This window comes from Theropithecus gelada, chromosome 14, assembly GCF_003255815.1.
Source record: "Theropithecus gelada isolate Dixy chromosome 14, Tgel_1.0, whole genome shotgun sequence".
Classification (NCBI taxonomy): domain Eukaryota; kingdom Metazoa; phylum Chordata; class Mammalia; order Primates; family Cercopithecidae; genus Theropithecus; species Theropithecus gelada.
The window spans coordinates 63,987,662-64,008,315 of record NC_037682.1 but is presented as its reverse complement, the minus strand read 5'-3'; the positions used below and the strand labels follow the sequence as shown (position 1 = coordinate 64,008,315).

At 47.2% G+C, this 20,654-nt stretch overlaps 1 protein-coding gene and 1 pseudogene across 1 annotated transcript; both read right to left on the bottom strand.

The window, feature by feature from the left end:
• Positions 1-1,138: 1,138 nt before the first annotated feature.
• On the bottom strand, positions 1,139-5,443 carry LOC112605923 (annotated as a pseudogene).
• Positions 5,444-13,847: 8,404 nt separating this feature from the next.
• On the bottom strand, positions 13,848-18,240 carry LOC112605922 (folate receptor gamma-like). The gene is made up of 5 exons (XM_025355819.1): positions 18,227-18,240; positions 17,875-18,048; positions 14,519-14,707; positions 14,186-14,321; positions 13,848-14,080 (listed from the first exon to the last, which is right to left on the bottom strand). The coding sequence occupies exons 2-5, from the start codon at positions 18,040-18,042 to the stop codon at positions 13,848-13,850; spliced, it is 726 nt and encodes a 241-aa protein (XP_025211604.1). The 5' UTR covers positions 18,043-18,048; positions 18,227-18,240.
• Between the last annotated feature and the right edge of the window lie 2,414 nt (positions 18,241-20,654).

Below are 20,654 nucleotides of genomic sequence, written 5' to 3'. Positions count from 1 at the left end.
GAAACTAACGAGAAAATAACAAAGCCTTTTTAGTCATCATTAAGTCTGTTGCAAACCTTGTGATTCTCCTCTCCTTCCAAGTATGTGATAGGATTATGTTTTCCTGGCTTTCTTGAATTTAGACATGCTCATGACTTGATTTGGCCACAGAAACAAGTGATGGGTGGAAATTTGAAGAGCCTTATGGAATTTGCCAAGTTCCCTCTTCCTGCTTCATGGAAGATGGAGCCTCCATCAGCATGGGTACTTGAGTGAGAAGCAGAACCCACTGGCTGCTAATGTAGTCCAGGAATGAGAAATGAACAGAATCCCCCCTGACAACCCACATTCAACATTGTAGCTTGAGCAAGAAATGAACATGACTTGTGGCCAGACACAGTGACTCATGCCTGTAATCCCAGAATTTTGGGAGGATCACTCCAGCCCAGGAGTTTGAGACAAACCTAGGTAAAATAGTGAGACCCTGTCTCTACTATTGTATATATATAATACATGTCTTATATTTATTAGTTGAGTGTGGAGGCTCACACCTATATTGTCAGCTACTCAGAAGGCTGAGGTAGGAGGATTGTTTGAGTCCAGTAGTTTGAGACCAGCCTGGACAACACTGCAAGACATCCTCTCTACAAAAAATTGAAAAATTAGCCAGGTGTGGTGGCACATGCTTGTAGTTCCAAGTATTTGGGAGGCCGAGGTGGGAGGATCACTTGAGCCCAGGAGGCAGATGTTGCAGTGAGCTGAGATCATGCCGCTGCATTCCAACCTGGGTGAGCGAGTGAGACCCTGCCTCAAAAAAAGAAAAACGCCTGAGCGTGGCTCTAGATTGGAGCTATAGGGAAAAATAAAATTGAGAGCTATGAATGTTTCCTGCCTTAGAAGAATACTTAAGTATCAGGCTAGTTCATAGCAAGCATCAGAGCTGGGAACTAACCCAGTCTAACTAGCTTCAATCAATGAGAATTGGGAAACAAAACAGCCACATTCCCATTCATACCTGAATAATTCTCAAGACACATGTGCGGTGTCTGGTTTATTCAAAGTGGCTGTCAGAGACAAGACCATAGAGCAGGAACCAAATAGTTGGGAGCTGTGGGGCTAAACAGGGCAGGGATGACCAAGTGTCAGAAGGTAAAAGGAGTCAGCTGAGCCGCCAGAGCAGCGTTAGGGCCAGGCTGAGCAGGAGAGGTCAGGCTGCCCAGGGCCCAGCCCCACTCATGGCTGCAGCATAGAACCTCACCACCTCCTCAGTGAGGTTGCCCTGGGCCGGGTCAAACCATATCCAGATGCAGCGGCTGCTCCCTTGGTTGTAGTTGCTGACCGTGTAGGAGTGACTCCAGATTTCACTGCACAGAGCAGTGGGTGTGAGGAAATAGAAATGGAAAGGTAGTCAGGCAGCTGCCACCTGGCACTTGTTAGACCCTGGAGGGAAGAGGAAAGACCTTTAGTCACTGGTCCCAAAAGCGTCTCTGATTCTGCCAGCCCTACGAACCCAAAATGTCACAAACCTGTTCCACACCCACACACCTTCACTTCCAAATCCCTCCTTTCCTGCCCCACCCCAGCCCTTACCTGAGTCCCCAGTTCCAGCCTTTGTGCCAGTTGCTCTTGCAGGTGTAGGAGGTGTGACAGTCTTCCCACCATTGCTCACAGTTCTCTTTGCACAGGGGCACATTCAGTACCTGCTCTTTGAGCCAGCTCTGATCCACCTGGGAGATTTTGGTAGAAAAGAAGGTCTCAGGCTCAAGAATCCCAGCAACCCAGCCCTGAATAGAACTGGAGCTGGGATCGCAGCCTGCAGAGATGCCTGGAAAATTCAGCTCCTCTGCTAGCTCTTGGGTGCCAGGAAGCCATGAGTACCTGCTGGATCCAGGGCCCCAAGTTTGGGGGGCACTCATAAAGGCAGGTGTCCTGGATGAAGTGGCATTTGCAGGCAGGTACCACCTCTCCACAGTGGTTCCAGTTGAATCCACATAGATGGGAAATATTCTTATGGGCTTCCTCGGTGGTGCTAGTGAAGCCTAGGCATTCTTCCTCCAGATACTACACTGGATACGGGAAGACACAGGACTAAGTCCACAGTCAGCACAGCCAGAATATTCCACACGCAGCCTCTCCCCTTTCAATCCTCAATCCCCAACCCAGTGGAAGTCATCCAGGAAGGTCCTTGCTGTTGGTAAACTCGTTGTGGGAGAGGTTTGTCAGAGACTCAGGGAGCCCAGAAGACAGCTCCTGTCTGGAGGTGCAGTCATTACAAAATTCATTAATTCAACTTTTATGGAGATCCTACATACTCTCACCCAGGCACTTTTCTAGAAACTGGGGTTACAAAAATGAGCACCTCAACGGATCACTGCTTTTGAAAACAATTAGGGGAGAAGGATGGGGACTTGCAGTGTTATAGCGTGATCAGATTAGGCCTCATTGATGTCAATGAAAAGAGTCAAGCTCTGTAAAATGTTTGAAGAGATTTATTCTGAGCCAAATATGAGTAACCATGGCCCATGACACAGCCCTCAGGAGGTCTTGAGAACATGTGCCCAAGGTGGTCTGGGGTGCAGCTTGGTTTCATACATTTTAGGGAGGCATGAGACATCAATCAAATGCATTTAAGAAATACATCGGCTGGGCGCAGTGGCTCACGCCCAGCACTTTGGGAGGCCAAGGCAGGCTGATATTGAGGTCAGGAGTTCGAGACCAGCCTGGCCAACATAGTGAAACCCTGTCTCTACTAAAAATACAAAAAAATTAGCTGGGCGTGGTGGCAGGCGCCTGTAATCCTAGCTACTCGGGAGGCTGAGGTAGGAGAATCGCTTGAACCCAGGAGGCAGAGGTTGCTGCGAGCCGAGATCATACCACCACACTCTAGCACGGGCAGCAGAGGGAGACTCCATGTAAAAATAAATAAATAGGCTGGGCGCGGTGGCTCAAGCCTGTAATCCCAGCACTTTGGGAGGCCGAGACAGGCGGGTCACGAGGTCAGGAGATCGAGACCATCCTAGCTAACACGGTGAAACCCCATCTCTACTAAAAATAAATAAATGAATAAAAATAAATAAATAAATAAATAAATCATTGGTTTGGTCCAGGAAGGCGGGACAATTCAAAGTGGGGTGGCAGAGTTTTCAGGCTCTAGGTAAATTTAAACATTTTATGGTTGACAGTTGGTTGAGTTTGTCGAAAGACCTGGGATTGATAGAAAAGAAACGTTCAGGTTGAGAAAAAAAGATTGTGGAGACCAAGGTTCTTTTGAAGTCTTACAGTAGTTGCCGTTAGAGACAATAGATGACAAGTGTTTCCTATTCACATCTGTAAAAGGTGCTACACTTTTAATTAATCTCTTTACAATTGGAAGGGCCTGGAAGAAAAAGATGTAGTTATGTTAACAGAGATTCTTTTTTTTTTTTTTTTTTTTTTTTTTTTTTTTGAGACAGAGTCTCGCTTAGTCGCCCAGGCTGGAGTGCAGTGGCGCGATCTCGGCTCACTGCAAGCTCCGCCTCCCGGGTTCACGCCATTCTCCTGCCTCAGCCTCCCGAGTAGCTGGGACTACAGGCGCCCGCCGCCTCGCCCGGCTAATTTTTTGCATTTTTAGTAGAGACGGGGTTTCACCCTGTTAGCCAGGATGGTCTCGATCTCCTGACCTCGTGATCCGCCCGTCTCGGCCTCCCAAAGTGCTGGGATTACAGGCGTGAGCCACCGCGCCCGGCCTAACAGAGATTCTTTACACATGAAAATTTTCCCCCACAAAGGACAGTTGCAGGGCCATTTCAAGACATGGCAAAGAAACATGTTTTGAGGTAAAAATATTAAAATATTTTGCTTTTCTTCCTTGTCTCATCATGTTATTCCAGAGTCAGGTTGGAAAGTAAGTCACAATATATAGGGTTAAATAAAACCCATCTGATGAGAATTTATGATTTGTAGGGCATGACTCCCCAGACCCCATAGATAGGATTTTTGGCAAGTTAAAAAAAATCATTGGGTTTAGTCCTCACTGAGGTGATAATGATTTGGAGGTGAGAAAGTAAGTTAAATTGTAACCCCAGAAGAGTTCTAAATTACATAAATACTCAATACATACTTACTGAACAAATGAAATCCCGCAGCCTAGAATTTGGTATAAAGTTTGAGAAAAGAAAAATAGCTCAGAGCAGTCTCATGATGTGAGACATGCCCAATTTATCAGGCCCAGAAAGGCATGAGTATGGAACTTCAGTCACATCCTCCCCACCCATGCCCAGAGACAATTGTTTCAAGGTGTTTTGTCCCTGACTACCTGCCTCATCCATTATCTGTTCCTGGAATTTGTGATATAAAAACAATGTATAGCCAATCAATTGCTTATGTTATCTTATTTTAAATTATTGATAAACAACTTAGGAACTATTCCATTTCCTTAAAAACTCACTTGTAACTGCTGTGAATCGAAGTGTATATTCAGGACAATTTGAATCTATGCTCCTTTGTGGCTATCCTCAAGCTTTCTGGACCTCATTACTTAAGGCTGACAAGCTAAATACTAAAATGTGCACTTAAAAAAAATATAAAAGCCCAGGCACAGTGGTTCACACCTATAATCCCAGTACTTTGGAGGCCAAGGCAGGAGGATCACTTGAGTGCAGGAGTTTGAGGTCAACTGGGACAACATAGTGAGACCTCATGTCTAAAAAGAGATAAAAATTAAAAAAATAAAAAATAAAATAATAAGTTAAAGTCAGAGCTGCTTGAGGCATATGGGTTATTTACCTCTTGTTAGTCTGCACTTGGCAGCTGCAGGCTCACTGATTCAAAACAAATGCAAGCAGGGCGGTGACTGCTATCTGCTAATGGAGTCAAAATGAATATTTATATATTGAAATACGTATTACAAATTACTTTTCCTCTGTTTCTTCTTTAGTTATATATGAATATTGATTTTTAAAATAACTGTTTAGCTAAGTTCAGGATATTAAAGGGGTTGTAGCCAAATAATTGTTTTAGGGACACCTCATGTCCAATGGGGTTGAGAGACACAGCCCAAAGTTTTGCTAGATGCATGAACCAAGATGCTTCAGGCGAGGTGTGGTGGCTCACATTTGTAATCCCAGCACTTTGGGAGGCCAAGGTGGGAGGATCCCTTGAGCCCAGGAGTTGGAGACCAGCCTGGGCAACATAGCAAGACCTCTCTCAAAGAAAAAAAAAATGCTTCACACCCAGCCTCATAACTGAGACTCTCCCTTCTTGAGCTGTTTAGGGCTGGCAGAAAAGAAGCCACTATGCACAGTATGCAGTTTCTTCTTTTAGATCTTTGGAGGAGTCATTCCCAGTCTAAATCCCTAAATCAAGCAACCCCAGGATGGGTCTCTCCAACTTCATTTCCCAGGCTCTCCTCTGGGCCTGCTTCCTTATTTGTGTAATGCGGAAACTCAACAACCAAGAGGGTGAGCTGTTGACATTGTACCGACATTTGACACATAGTATCTGTGAAATAAGTAGCCACACATATTAATGCAAACTGAAGGGCTCCTCTGGTGGGTCTGTCAGAGGTGTTTCAACCAAAGCAATTCCATCTTGAATAGGGTCTGGGTAAAATGAGGCTGAGACCTACTGGGCTGCATTCCTAGGAGGTGTGGCATTCCAAGTGACAGGATGAGCTAGGAGGTGAGCACAAGATAACAGGTCACAAAGACCTTGCTCATAAAACAGCATGTGGTAAAGAAGCCAGCCCAAACCCACCAAAACCAAGATGGCGACCAAAGTGACCTCTCGTTGTCCTCATCACTCATTATATGCTAATTATAATGTATTAGCATGCTAAAAGACACTCCACCAGTGCTGTGATTACAGAAGCCACAGCAACATCAGGAAGTTACCTAAATGGTCTAAAAAGGAGAGGAACCCTCAGTTACAGGAATTGGCCACTGCTTCCTTTGAAAGCTCATTAATCATCCACCCCTTGTTTAGCATATAATCAAGAAGTAACAACAAGCATCCTTAGTGGAGCAGCTCAAGTCACTGCCCTGCCTATGGAGTAGCCATTCTGTATTCCTTTACCTTCTTAATAAGCTTGCTTTCACTTTACTCTATGGACTCACCCCGAATTCTTTCTTGTGTGAGATCCAAGAACCTTCTCTTGGGGTCTGGATCTGGATCGCTTTCTGGTAACATCTTCCTGTCGAACCCTAAGGAGACACCCAACCCAAAGGAAATAGACTACAGCACCAATGGTCTATCTTTGGGTAAGTGGCGGGGTACCCAGGTAAAGAATGGTATTGGGTTAGAGGCTCAACTTAGGGGAGTTAAAGTCTCTCCTAAGACAGAGTGGGTTAAAGGCCCCTCTTAATAGAAGGCAAAGACACTTGACTGAACTTGGGTTTGAGGCCCAACTCAGGAGTATTAGAGTCCCTTCTAAGATTTAGGGGGTTGGCCGGGCGCGGTGGCTCAAGCCTGTAATCCCAGCACTTTGGGAGGCCGAGACGGGCGGATCACAAGGTCAGGAGATCGAGACCATCCTGGCTAACACGGTGAAACCCCGTCTCTACTAAAAAATACAAAAAACTAGCCGGGCGAGGTGGCGGGCGCCTGTAGTCCCAGCTACTCGGGAGGCTGAGGCAGGAGAATGGCATAAACCCAGGAGGCAGAGCTTGCAGCGAGCTGAGATCCGGCCACTGCACTCCAGTCTGGGCGACAGAGCGAGACTCCGTCTCAAAAAAAAAAAAAAAAAAAAAAGATTTAGGGGGTTAAAAGCCCCTCTCAGAGTAAAGTTCCTCTTGGCTAAGAATGGATTTAGCACCATGGGATATTAATTACTATTCTCTTTGGATTAATCTACCTTTCACTCTTTGCTGATGACTATGGGTGACAGAATTGTGCATGTACAGGATCTTGGGACATGAGAGCTTTTTGATCCCCAAACGGGGACACTTAAGAGCTGAGGCAACTCCTGGAAAAGATCCCTTCTTAACCAACGAGCGGTTGCCTGAACTTTTGATTCAGTGTCAGTGGGATAGGTGGGTCTTTCTCTGGCCTTCCTGAGCTCTTCACTTTCCCCACCCTACCACAGGAAAGTTTTGGTTAATGAGAAAAAAGACTTCTGAAGCTAGCCTTAAGCTGTAGCAAATCTGGGTGTGCTTTGTGTGTCTTTCTATATTGTTCTGCCATAAAGAGGGGTACCTTAGGATAGAATGCAGGCCTACTGTTACCAGGGGTCCTTGCTCCTGGAGCTCCCAAGATGGCGGCAAGCCTCTTGTTCTCTCACCTGGGGTTCTTGGCCTCACTGATTCCAAGGAATGGAATCTTGGGCCATGCAGTGAGTGTTATAACTCTATTATTGGCCGTGGGTCGCAGAAGAGAACCGTGGAACCCAGCAACTAGCGTTCAGCTCGATCAGGACGAACCCAGGCACTTAACTATGTAGGAACAATGGCAAGCCTTTAGCCCAATCCAGAGTGGCAATGGGTGCCTCACTGGATCAGGAGCACAGTGCACACCCTGCCAGATCTGGAGGGGTGGAAGTCAGCGAGGGGTCTGCGACGGCGGCAAACAGCAGTGATGGACGGCAAGTGAAAGCTCAGCTCAAGCCTTAACAAACATGTACCAGAAGAGTGTGCAGTTGCAAGATTTAATAGAGTGAAAACAGAGCTCCCATACAAAGGGAGGGGACCCAAAGAGGGTAGCCGTTGCCAGCTCAGATACCTGGTTTTATATCCTGATTATTGTCCCTCCCACTGTGCTCTCTCCTGTTTTTGCCTAATTAACATTTTAGTGAGCTCTCTTTACTACCTGATTGGTTGGGTGTAAGCTAAATTGCAAGCCCCATGTTTAAAGGTGGATGCAGTCACCTTCCCAGCTAGGCTTAGGGATTCTTAGTAGGCCTAGGAAATCGAGCTAGTCCTGTCTCTCACTACAACACCTGTAAGCCCGCTGTTCAAAATGGCCGAGTAAACTGATCAGTTATAAACTTTGCTGAAGGTCCCTGAAAAGCTTGATGAAATTTGTCTTTCTTTTTTTTTTTTTTTTGAGACGGAGTCTCGCTCTGTCACCCAGGCTGGAGTGCAGTGGCCGGATCTCTGCTCACTGCAAGCTCCGCCTCCCGGGTTTACGCCATTCTCCTGGCTCAGCCTCCCGAGTAGCTGGGACTACAGGCGCTCGCCACCTCGCCCTGGCTAGTTTTTTGTACTTTTTAGTAGAGACGGGGTTTCACCGTGTTAGCCAGGATGGTGTCTTTCTTTTTTTTTTTTTTTTTTTTTGTTTTGTGAGACGGAGTCTAGCTCTGTCGCCCAGGCTGGAGTGCAGTGGCCAGATCTCGGCTCACTGCAAGCTCCGCCTCCCGGGTTCACGCCATTCTCCTGCCTCAGCCTCCGGAGTAGCTGGGACTACAGGCGCCCGCCACCACGCCCGGCTAGTTTTTTGTATCTTTTAGTAGAGACGGGGTTTCATCCTGTTAGCCAGGATGGTCTCGATCTCCTGACCTCGTGATCCGCCCGTCTCGGCCTCCCAAAGTGCTGGGATTACAGGCTTGAGCCACCGCGCCCGGCCTGAAATTTGTCTTTCGTCTTATTTTATGTCCTTGGGAGCTTCACCTTGTAACCATGTGGCGATACTTTCTCTTTGTTTCTACCATCCAGCAGACAGGAGTTTGGAGTCCATGCCATTGTTAGTCCTAAAAATTATCTTGATTAGATAAAAGCCTTTGCAAGCTCAAAGTTGGCGACTCTGTCTCCTTCTGGGAAGAGCAATGGAGACTGCCCAGAGCTGTAGTTCAGTAGCAAAGACTTTGTCTTTTCACAATGGCAGCCCAGGCTCAGGGTTCAATTCCCAACTTAGGGAATGAGTCCTTTCTAGTTTGATATCTGTCAAACATCTGTTGATTTTCTTTCCCTCCACAAACTGTCGTGAATTTTTTTTCTCTGAGTACCTGGGAGTTTGTCTTTGGTAAAGTTTAGAAGCCAGAAATATTGGTAGTTTGGCATGGCTGAAGTCGGGTAATAAGAGATATTAAAGGATTTTTATTTTTAAGAGCGCTATGGTTAAAAGAGTCAGCTTAATTAAAATAGGATATTCAAACTCTAACAGCGTGGGACTCCACAGGAAAAACAGGAGGTGCCAGAGACATCATTTTGGAAAAAAAAAAAAAAACACCCTGTTTTCCTCTTGGAACCCCAGGAATTGAAAGTTGACGAATTCCTCTCACAATGTAAGGCTCTGTGGTATCAGAAACTACATCGTATTATGAGAGAGCTTTGGTGTGTAATAACTAGGTAGGAAATATACTTTAAGGAATGGCCAATGGAAATTATGGGTGAATACTTAGCTCTTTGCACATTTAGATTAGAGAAGCATGCTCTTGGCCACTTCAAAGGTATGGAAATACCCTCTTATCTCCCACTGAGAGATAAGACTTCCAGGAAAGATGGGCTGATTTCCCCTTTTTGGCGGGGCGGGGGGAGTTGATCCAGGATCTGGTATAAAATGGGACCCTTATTTTGGGGGATCTGTCTTGCCTTCCAGTTTGCCTGCTTGTTAGGCTGTAGAAACTGCATGCTTTCCTGACCTTGTTACCCCAAGGACTCCACCCTAAAGTCAGTAATGCAGTTAAGAAACTTGCAAATGATGGCCTGTTGTGGTGGCTCGCACCTGTAATCCCAGCACTTTGGGAGGCCAAGGCAGGCGGATCACGAGGTCAGGAGATCAAGACCATCCTGGCTAACACGGTGAAACCCCGTCTCCACTAAAAATACAAAAAATTAGCCAGACGTGGTGGCAGGAGCTTGTAGTCCCAGCTACCCGGCAGGCTGAGGCAAGAGAATGGCGTGAACCCGGGAGGTGGAGCTTGCAGTGAGCCGAGATCACGCCATCTCACTCCAGCCAGGGCGACAGAGCAATACTCTGTCTCAGAAAAAAAAAAAAAAGAGAAAATGGCAAATTAAAAAAATAGAGACAAGGTCTCACTATGTTGCCCAGGCTGGTCTTGAACTCCTAGGCTCAAGCAATCCTCTTGCCTTGGCCCCCCAAAGTGCTAGAATTGCAGGCACTGAGCCACCCTACCCAGCTGAGACTTAACATTAAAATGCAGACTTAGGCTGTACACATCAAAAGGTGAAATACAGGACACAAAAGCACTTTGTGTGCAGCCTCTGTAAATCGGCCAGAACCAGCCCATGGTTAACAGGAACTGACCAGGAAGGATAACTTTGTGAGCTGGTCAGCTGTCATGTCAAATCATGAAAAGAGAGTGAAGTCTGGCCATGGCATCAGGCAGTTGAAGCTGAAGTCAGCAGAGGAGTCTTCCATACTCTGTTTTCCAGGACAGGATTCCGCTTAACTCTTAGGAAAAAAGCCTGGTAACAGTAAGGAAGAGGGTATACTGAGGTGTGACCCGCCTCCTGTCTTATCATAGCCAGGAAACTTAGATTTTAAAGTTTTTCTGGGTTCTCCTTGGCCAGGAGGGGTTTGTTCAGTCAGTTCAGGGGTCTTTGGATTTTCTTTTTATTCCACATTTCTTCCTTTCAGCCAAGATCTGCCATAGTCAGCATCAATGGCCAAATTGTTTGTACCATGTCATTGCCAGGACGGTGGGGCTACCTGCTCCAGGTCCATCCAGTCCCTTCGTGGGACCCTTGTGGCCAAGAGACTTATAGCCAATTGAACATCTTGGCCAGACAGGAATAGAGGTGGGCAGGTACTCATCAACCCCTAAGGTCTATCAAGCAACATAAGGGCCAAAAGGTAGGGCTATTAATTTAACTTGTCTGTAAGTTATATGGATTAAGCCAGCATAATTCTGGTTTAGCAGCAGACTTACAGTAGTTGGTTATACATATTATAAAGTTATTTATTTATTTATATTTATTTTTTAGACAGAGTATCCCTCTGTTGCCCAGGCTGGAGTGCAGTGGCATGATCTCGGCTCACTGCAACTTCCGCCTCCTGGCTAATTTTTGTATTTTTAGTAGAGACAGGGCTTTGCCATGTTGGCCAGGCTGGTCTTGAACTCCTGATCTCAAGTGATCTACCCCCATGGGCCTCCGAAAGTGCTGGGATTACAGGCTTGAGCCCCCACGCCTGTCCTATATTACGAGTAATTTAAATGTTATGAAGAAAAGTTTGATGGAGACTATAATTATAACAAAGACTTCAATAGCATCTTTTTTTTTTTTTTTTTTTTTGTGAGATGGAGTCTCACTCTGTCATCCAGGCTGGAGTGCAGTGGCATGATCTCGGTTCACTGCAATCTCCGCCTAGTGGGTTCTCCTGCCTCAGCCTCCCAGGTAGCTGGGATTACAGGCGCCCGCCACCACACCCAGCTAATTTTTTGTATTTTTCAGTAGAGATGGGGTTTCACCATGTTGGCCAGGCTGGTCACAAACTTCTGACCTCAGGTGACCCACCCGCTTCGGCCTCCCAGAGTGTTGAGATTACAGGCGTGAGCTGCCACGCCCAGCTTTCAACAGCATCTTTTTTTTTTTTTTTTTTTTTTTTTTTTTGAGACGGAGTCTTGCTCTGTGCCCCAGGCTGGAGTGCAGTGGCGCGATCTCGGCTCACTGCAAGCTCCGCCCCCCCGGGTTCACGCCATTCTCCTGCCTCAGCCTCCCAAGTAGCTGGGACTACAGGCGCCCACCACCTCGCCCGGCTAATTTTTTCTTGTATTTTTAGTAGAGACGGGGTTTCACCGTGTTAGCCAGGATGGTCTCGATCTCCTGACCTCGTGATCCGCCCGTCTCGGCCTCCCAAAGTGCTGGGATTACAGGCTTGAGCCACCGCGCCCGGCCCCAACAGCATCTTGAAAGGAATTTCTGTTTGGTAGAAAGCCAACTAAACAGATCATTGATAGGATCAGTAGTTTTATTTCTTGTAATCATTTAGCTTGTTTGGAAATTCTTTCTATATGAGTTTCTGTTCTTTTTGTTTTTGTTTTGCTTTGTTTTGTTTTGTTTTTGAGACAGAGTCTTGCTCTATCAGTTTGGAATGCAATTGTGTAATCTAGGCTAACTACAACTTATGCCTCCCAGGCCCAAGTGATCCTCTTGCCTTCGCCTCCCAAACAGCTGGGATTACAGGCATGTGCCACCATGCCTCGTTAATTTTTGTAGTTTTTGTAGAGACAGGGTCTCACCTTGTTGCTCAGGTGGGCCTGAGCTCAAGTGATCCTCTGGCCCCAGCCTCCCAAAGTGCTGGGATTACAGGTATGAGCCACTGTGCCCAGCCCTATATGAGTTTCTACTTCACCTGAAGTGTCAATGTAAGTGCAATAGGTGTTATGAGCCACTGCACAGACTTTTCTTTGTTTGACTAAAAGAAAATCTGAAGCAATTAAATACTTGAGCCAGGTAATTCAATTTGTTGGGCTGTAATTCTTTGTGCAGTGTCTCCAGCTACATGTCCAATAGTGGCAGATAGGTTTGAATATGCTGGTCAGGTTTTGAATTAGACTCCTTCAGTTTTGAATTAGTCTCATTTAAGGAGGTTATCTGAGACGCCTGACTGTGTTTAGAGCTCTCATAATACCACTTAAAAATGGTCTCCCATGGGAGGATTCCTTGACTCCAGGAATTTGAAACCAGCTTGGGGAACATGGTGAACCCCATCTCTATAAAAAATTTAAAAATGAAAATAAAGAAATTAGCAGGGTGTGGTGGTACATGCCTGTAGTCCCAGTTACTTGAGAGGCAGAGGTGGGAGGATGGTTGAGCCCGGGAGGTCGAGGCTGCAGTGAGCCGTGATCGTGCCACTCCACTCCACTCCCCATGACAGAGTGAGACTCTGTCTCAAAAAAAAAAAAAAAAAAAAGGCCTCCCATTGCATCTGAGAGGTCCTGAACCCTACTGTGCATGCAAATAAACTAATTTAGGCATGTCAAATGTTCTGTCAAAAGTTCTCCATTTTGGCCTATAAATCTTTATATTGTTCCAAATTAGCTTTTTTCCAGGATCCAAAATATCCACAAGACTTTTTCTTATAATTCTGAAACATGTAGGTTCCTGATGGCAGCTGGTCTGGGACTGTCTCCTTAGAATCTAGGTTCCCCAGAAGAGCATAAGACATTCCTTCGTGTGCCACTAGAGGGCAAGCATCCTCACCAAACCTGATAGGCCAGATGAGTCAGGCTGAACTGCCCCCAACCTCCCCAACTAGAAACCTGGGGCCAAAAAAGATGGCCTTTGCAGGGTCTGGATGGAGGGAATCAGGGTGAAAAAATGAAGTCCTTGAGATCTCAATTCAAAAGTGGGAGATCTTAGATCGGGGAGAGCTTACGAACCTTCCTCCAAAAGCTAACAGGGAAACAACTGAGCTGTCAATGGCTCTGCCTGGCACCAGTGCATTCACTCACGCTGGGGGGAACCTGAGCTGCTCCATGGATCCTACTCTTGTCTTCAGTTATGTTGGCTTACAATCACAAGATCTGTACATTTGGAAGGGAGAGCTTTATTTCTTTTGTCGGGTTGCAACCTACAAGCTAGGAATTGAAGTGAGGGTAGGACAGGGGTTTTACACTAAATGAGTTGGCTAAACATACATATTTAATAAGTTTTAAGATGATTTCTGAATATTCATGAGAGTTGCACACATGTGTACCAAAAAACATGTTAAATATGTCCCATATTCTCTTCGGGGTGGAGACATTAAAATGTGGTCGAATTAGGCTCTATATGTCAAAAGGTGAAACACAGGACCCAAAGAACTTTGTGTGCTGCCTCTGTAAACCAGCCAGAACTGGTCCATGGTGGAGAGTCATTGATCAGCCAGGAATGTTTTGTAAGCTGATCAGCTGTCATGTCAAAATCGGGAAAGGGAAAGGAGTCTGGCAGTTGGTTGAAGTTGAAATCAGTGAAGGAGTCTCCTGTTCTTGGTTTCCCAGGGCTGGTTTCTATTTAGGTCTTGGGAAAGAAGCCTGGTAACGGNGTCGCAGCATAGAACTTGGCCACCTCCTCATTGGCGTTGCCCTGGGCTGAGTCAAACCACATCTGGATGCAGCGGCCGCTCCCTCCACTGTAGTTACTGACCTTGAAGGAGTGGCTCCAGAGGCCTTCACAAAGGGCGGCTGGAGTGGGGAAGTAGGACTCAAAGGTGCGGCAGAGGGCCCGGGCCGGACACTCATTAATCCCTGAGGGAGGAGAACATAAGACCCTGAGCTTCTGGGCCAGACTGCACCCCTCCCAACCCTAAAGCCCCACTCCCACTCCTCATCTCGTCTCCTCCCGGCCCTCACCTGAGGTCCAATTCCAGCCTTTGTGCCAGTTGCTTTTGCAGGTGTAGGAGGTGCGACAGTCCTCCCACCATCGCTCACAGTCCTCTTTGCACAGGGGCACATTCAGGATGCGCTCTTTGCGCCAGCTCTGGTTGACCTGAATGGGGAGGAGATGGAACGCTCCTGTCAGCCACATATCTCAGTAGCTTTATCCTCGAAGGGGACCAGAGCTGTGGGAGGGGGCAGGGCATCCACCACCCTCAGACCCGAGTTCCTGGACCAAGCCCTCCCTGCAAGTGGCTGGCAGGCTCTGCCCTCTGCTGAGGCTCATGTTTATGGGAATGGCACGCATACCTGCCGGATCCAGGGCCCCAGGTTGGGTGAGCACTCATAGAGACAGGCGTCCTGGATAAAGTGACGCTTGCAGGCGGGCTCCATCTTACCACAGTGGTCCCAGTTAAAGTTGTACAGGCGGGAGGTGTCCTTGTGCAGCTCCTGGCTGGTGTTGGCCGTGCAGCAGGCATTCTTCTTCCAGGGACTGCACTGGGTGGGGAAGACACAGGGCTAAATCTCTCCCCACCACAGCCATCTTCTCCATATTCTGGCTCCTCTGCCCCAGGTAGGTCATCCAGAGGAACACTTCCTGGGGAGGGCCCTTGAAGAGGGTCCTTGAGGAGCCCCCACCTGGGGACAGAGGCAGTTACAGTATTGGTGCTTTTCCTTCGATTTATTCATTTGTTTATTTATTCGAGACAGGATCTTGCTCTGTTGACCAGGCTGGAGTGCAGTGGTGTGACCATAGCTCACTGCAGCCTCAACATCCTGGGCTAAATAATCCTCCCACCTCAGCCTCCCGAGGAGCTGGGATTCAGGCACATGCCACTATGCCTGGCTAATATAAAATATTTTTGTAGAGGTGGGGTGTCACTATGTTGCCTAGGCTGGCGTCAAACTCCTTGGCTCATGTCAGCTTCCAAAAATACTAAGATTATAGGCGTGAGCCACCATGCTTACTTAATTTTGGCTTTTAAGAGAGGGTAATACAGGGGATATAGGAGATGAGGTGGAGCCACTGTCTGGAAGAGTAATTACTAGTAGTACAGCTCTTAACGGTTTAAAAAGTTATTTCATGTTATTAAACTAACTTATTTTTGAGACAGAGTTTCGCTCTTGTTGCCCAGGCTGGAGTGCAGTGGCATGATCTTGGCTCACTGCAACTTCCACTTCCCAGGTTCAAGCAATTCTCCTGCCTCAGCCTCCCAAGTAGCTGGGATTACAGGCACGCATCACCATGCCCAGCTAATTTTGTATTTTTAGTAGAGACGGGGTTTCACCATGTTTGCCAGGTTGGTCTCGAACTCATGACCTCAGGTGATCCACCCGCCTTGGCCTCCCAAAGTGCTGGGATTACAGGCATGAGCCACCACGTCCGGTCTATTTCATGTTATTCAGCTTATTTATATTATTCATTTTGCATCCAGCCAATATTAACTGAGTGCTTATTATACATCAGGCACTGTACTAGGTCCTAGGAATACCACAGTGAAGAAAACCAGTAACATCTCTACCCTCAGGGAGGGTATGGTTTTAGTGGGTGGGTGGGCTGCATATAGAAGGGAGACAAAGAACACTCAGGCATAGAACACCGTAGGTGCAAAGTCCCCAAGGCTTTTGCGCTTTATTCTCTCAACGACCCAGTATGAATCCTTACCCCCATTTTTTTTGTTTTGTTTTGTTTTGTTTTTGAGACAGAGTCTTGCTCTGTGCCCCAGGCTGGAGTGCAGTGGCGTGATCTCAGCTCACTGCAAGCTCTGCCCCCCGGGGTTCATGCCATTCTCCTGCCTCAGCCTCCCGAGTAGCTGGGACTACAGGCGCCTGCCACCACACCCGGCTAGTTTTTTTGTATTTTTTTAGTAGAGACGGGGTTTCACCGTGTTAGCCAGGATGGTCTCGATCTCCTGACCTTGTGATCCGCCCGCCTCGGCCTCCCAAAGTGCTGGGATTACAGGCTTGAGCCACCGTGCCCGGCCCCATTTTTACAGAGTTTAAGTAAGCTACACCCAGGGTAAATAGTGAAGTTAAGATTTAAGGAGGCAGGCAGATCACCTGAGGTTAGGAGTTCGAGACCAGCCTGACCAACATAGAGAAGCCCTGTCTCTACTAAAAATACCCAAAAAATTAGCTGGGCACAGTAGCAGTCGCCTGTAATCTCAGCTACTCAGGAGGCAGAGGCAGGAGAATCACTTGAACCCAGGAGGCAGAGGTTGCAGTGAGCCAAGATCATGCCATTGCACTCCAGCCTGGGCAACAACAGTGAAACTCCATCTCAAAAAAAAAAAAAAAAAAAATTTTTTTTAACTGAGGATAGGGAGGAGAAGAACCTGGCCCAGGTTGTGTGGTGGGTGGAGATCAAGGGGCTGGTCTGGCTCTCCCAGGGTCTGGAGGTCCAGGTGGGGAGACTCTAGATAGATCCTGAGAGTGGTGCAGAATGGAGGAGCTGTAGCCTGCATGTGGGTCTGAACCTAGATTTGACTAAATGTGGAAAAGGCCATCCTAGAAAGGTAAATACAAGGCAGGTAAGATAAGCAGAAATGGTGGAGGTTTCTCTTTGGAAATCACTCTAGGTCAGGACTCAGAAAACCTGAGAAATCATGAATCAATTGCTTAAATTTTCTGGGATGAACCCTCGCACCTAAGGTCAAGTGATGGCAGAGGCGTGACAGGTCTGAGCACCCAGGAGAAACAGTAAAGAAATCCATGGGAGTCGAGCCAGATCTACCCATCTCCCACACCCTGGCCCATGCCCAGTGCGGGCTGACACAGAACATGCTTTCCTGCCGGCCTGACTTCACACTTGCTTTTCCTTGGATGTCCCAAATCCTGGTCTTCCTGCAAGACCCTTGCACATCATGGGTCTTGGGGTTTGGCAGACATGGGTCTTGCCTGTCAGGGTCAAGGGTTGCTGCCTCCAAAAGAGTTACTGAGTACAATGAGAAGAACTCCATTGCTATAGTAGGGGCTCAACAAATATCATCACTCTCATATAGCTCATGGCCTTGAGAATGATAGTCATCTGTCTCTCTCAAAGGTCTACATCCACACCATTTCCTGGCAAGGAGGATGTGCTCTAGAATGTTCTGAAAAGCAAATGAAGTGGTGGGCACAGAGTTTCCGTTTCAGTTTTGGTGGATGAAAGAGGTCAGGAGATGGATGGTGGTGATGGTTGCACAACCACATAAGCATACTTAATACCACTGAACCATACAGTTAAAAATGGCTCAAATGGAAAATGTATGTTATGTATTTGGGTGTTTTTTTTTTTTACTCCCGATTTAAAAATAAGCAAATGGAATGTTGGGAATGACTCAGATGTCATGGGGCTTTCAGACTGTCCTCTCTTCGCTTTAACCCACAGATTGTGTCTCTGCCACAGTCTCTCCCTGCGCTCTGGGAATGTGAACCCTTGTAGGGAGCAGGCCAGGAGACCAGAATAATAAAATATAGGCACTCTCCTGAGCCTGAAGTTCAAATTGGAGCTCATATTCCCCAAGCTGCCTCAGTGGCCTCACCTGTGGCATGGCGGCCCCGGCCGCCCCTCCCCTTCCTTGTCGGCAGCGGCACCCTGGGTTCTGAGGACACTGGACCTGCCATTGCTCATGCCGTCACCCTCTGACCTGTGTGCATGCTGTCCTCCACCAGGCTGCCCTCACCTGGCCATACAGTTCATCCTCGGGACTGGGCTGTGCCTTGTGGTGCTTGGCGTTCATGCAGACATTGAGCAGGTCCATCCTGGCCCGCGCACTCCTGGGCTGGGCACTCCCCGAAGCGGTCACCAAAGCCAGAAGCAGCAGCTGCATCATCTGCCTTGCCATGTCCATCTATTCCTGCCAGAGAGCCACAGTCAGAGGTGGACAAGGCCTGAGGGAGGGGTAGCAGCCACGAGAGTGTGTACTGTCCCCTTCCCAGGCCCAGATCTCTGCCGTCCCCACCCCGCATCCACCACAGGGCAGCTGAGCCAAGACAAGCGCTGCCTGTAGAGGTGAGAGGGAGCCCTTCCCTGACCTGGAGGCAGGACCCCTCCTTCTGCTTCCCACCAACAGCACTCTAGGTTCAGGCTCTGGCACCAGCTTGCTCTGTGATCACTTAGGGAACCACCGCCCTTATGGACTTCCCCTCTTGGATTTCTCCAGTGTTTTATGCAATTCTTTTCAAATTTGCACAAGGAGGAAACACAGGTGGTGGCCTGCTGATGCAAGAGTGAGACTCTAGACAGCCTCAGGCTTCTGCTTCCTCAGCCCGTCCTCTTACCCCAGGGCAGCTGAGGTTTAGATGCCCAGGGAAGCTGAGATGGGGACAGCAAAGGCCATGGAGCTGTCAGCTATTGTTCCTGGTCCCAGAGCAGATGCTGTGGGAGGTAAAGGGATGGGGGCAATCACACCTCACCACTCACCCCTCCTGGGTCTTGGGAAATTACCCAGGCAGAAGCAGGCTCAGAGGTTGGGGGAGGCCAACAGGTCAGTGGCAAATGGAGGAGGGGGCTGAGCAAGAACAGATGGTGGTTGGTCAGTGGAGGCAAAGACAGCAGAGAGCCCAGCCTCTCAGGAGATGGGGAGGTGCTATCTCGCCTCCCATCTCTCATCCCCACTTTTCCCTCTGTCCTGTTGCAGGGCCTTACCTCTGTTCTCAGCCCACCTGGGAAGGTGGAGTCTCTCCCACCTCCCCACCTACTTTATAATCCCATCCTGCCTGCTTGGTTAGACCTTCTGTTAGGGAAGGTGCACAAGGCTTTGTCTAGGAGACAGCTCAATTGTCTTTCAATAAGGACCCAGTTAAATTATGGTACATCTACCCCGTGGAATTTAATGTGGTAACAAAGAAAGAGAAAGCTCCTGATGTACAAATATGGAAAAACCTCCAAGCGCATTGTTAAGTGGAAAAAGAAAGGTGCAGAAAAATGCTATGCAAAAAAAAAAAAAAAATTCTGTGTAAAAAAGCAGTAAGAATGTCTGTGTTGACTGGGTGTGGTGGCTCACGCCTGTAATCCCAGCACTTTGGGAGACCGAGGCAGGCGGATCTTTTTTTTTTTTTTTTTTTGAGACAGAGTCTCGATCTGTTGCCCAGGCTGGAGTGCAGTGGTGTGATCTCCGCTCACTGCAAGCAGCAGGTGGATCATTTGAGGTCAGGAGTTCGACATCAGCCTGGTCAATATGGTAAAACCCCATCTCTACTAAAAATACAAAAATTAGCTGAGTGTGGTGTCACACGCCTCTAATCCCAGCTACTCAGGAGGCTGAGATGGGAGAATCACTTGAACCTGGGAGGAGTTTGCAGTGAGCCAAGATCACACACTGCACTCCAGCCTGGATAACAGAACATGACTCTGTCATTAGAAAAAAAAAAGAATATCTGTGTTTGCAGGTGAAAATTCTGTGGCAAGGTGTGAAAAGAAATTAATAACTTGGTCACCTGGCAGAAGAGAACAGGATTAGGCATGAGACTTTTGTCTGTAAACCTTTCCACATTGTTTTGATTTTTGGACCATGTGAATATAAATCTTATTTAAATATATATAGGTATGTGTGCATACATACATAAATATACCAAGTATGAAGTGAAAATACTAAGACACAGAATGACTTCTCTGACTTGATAATATTTATGTAAATTTTGATAACACTAGAATGTGTACAACGGTACATTTAAGTTAAGGATGCTATTCATGTGCTTGCAAAAGTATGAACAGGAAGCCACCAAGGGTTCTGGTCCCTGGACATACGTCCAGTAAATTCGATGCACTTACACCACATGTATCCCATTTCTGTGCACAAATGGTAGCATACTGTTCTGTACTTTGCTTTTTTGGGTAGTTTCACTATAAATTTATTCTTCTTTTGACAAAAAAACAAAAACTTCATGAACTCAAGTTATCCACAATTGCACACTTGAGTATTACTGTACATCTGATATTAGATACACAGTAATACTCAATAACTAAAGTTATTTCTTTATGCTTCATAGGGTCCCAACTTAAAACTCTTTCATTAGCCAATATAAAAAAAGTTAGCTGGCTGGGTGTGGTGCCTTATGCCTGTAATCCCAGCGTTTTGGGAAGCCAAGGTGGATGGATCGCTTGATCCCAGGAGTTCGAGACCACCTGGGCAACAGAGGGAGACCTCATCTGCACACAAAAATACAAAAATTAGCCAGGTGTGGTGATACAAGCCTGTAGTTTTAGCCATTTGGCAGGGTGAGCTGGGAGGATTGCTTGAGCCCTGGAGGTCGAGGCTGCAGTGAGCTGTGATGGCACCACTGCACTCCAGTCTGGGTGTCAGAGTGAGAAACTGTCTCAAACAAACAAACAAAACAAAACAAAAGAAGAGAGAGAGAAAGAAAGAGAGAGAGAGAAGGAAGGAAGGAAGGAAGGAAGGGAGGGAGGGAGGGAGGGAGGGAGTGAGGAAGGAAGGAAAGAAAGAAAAGAGAGCTTCATGTT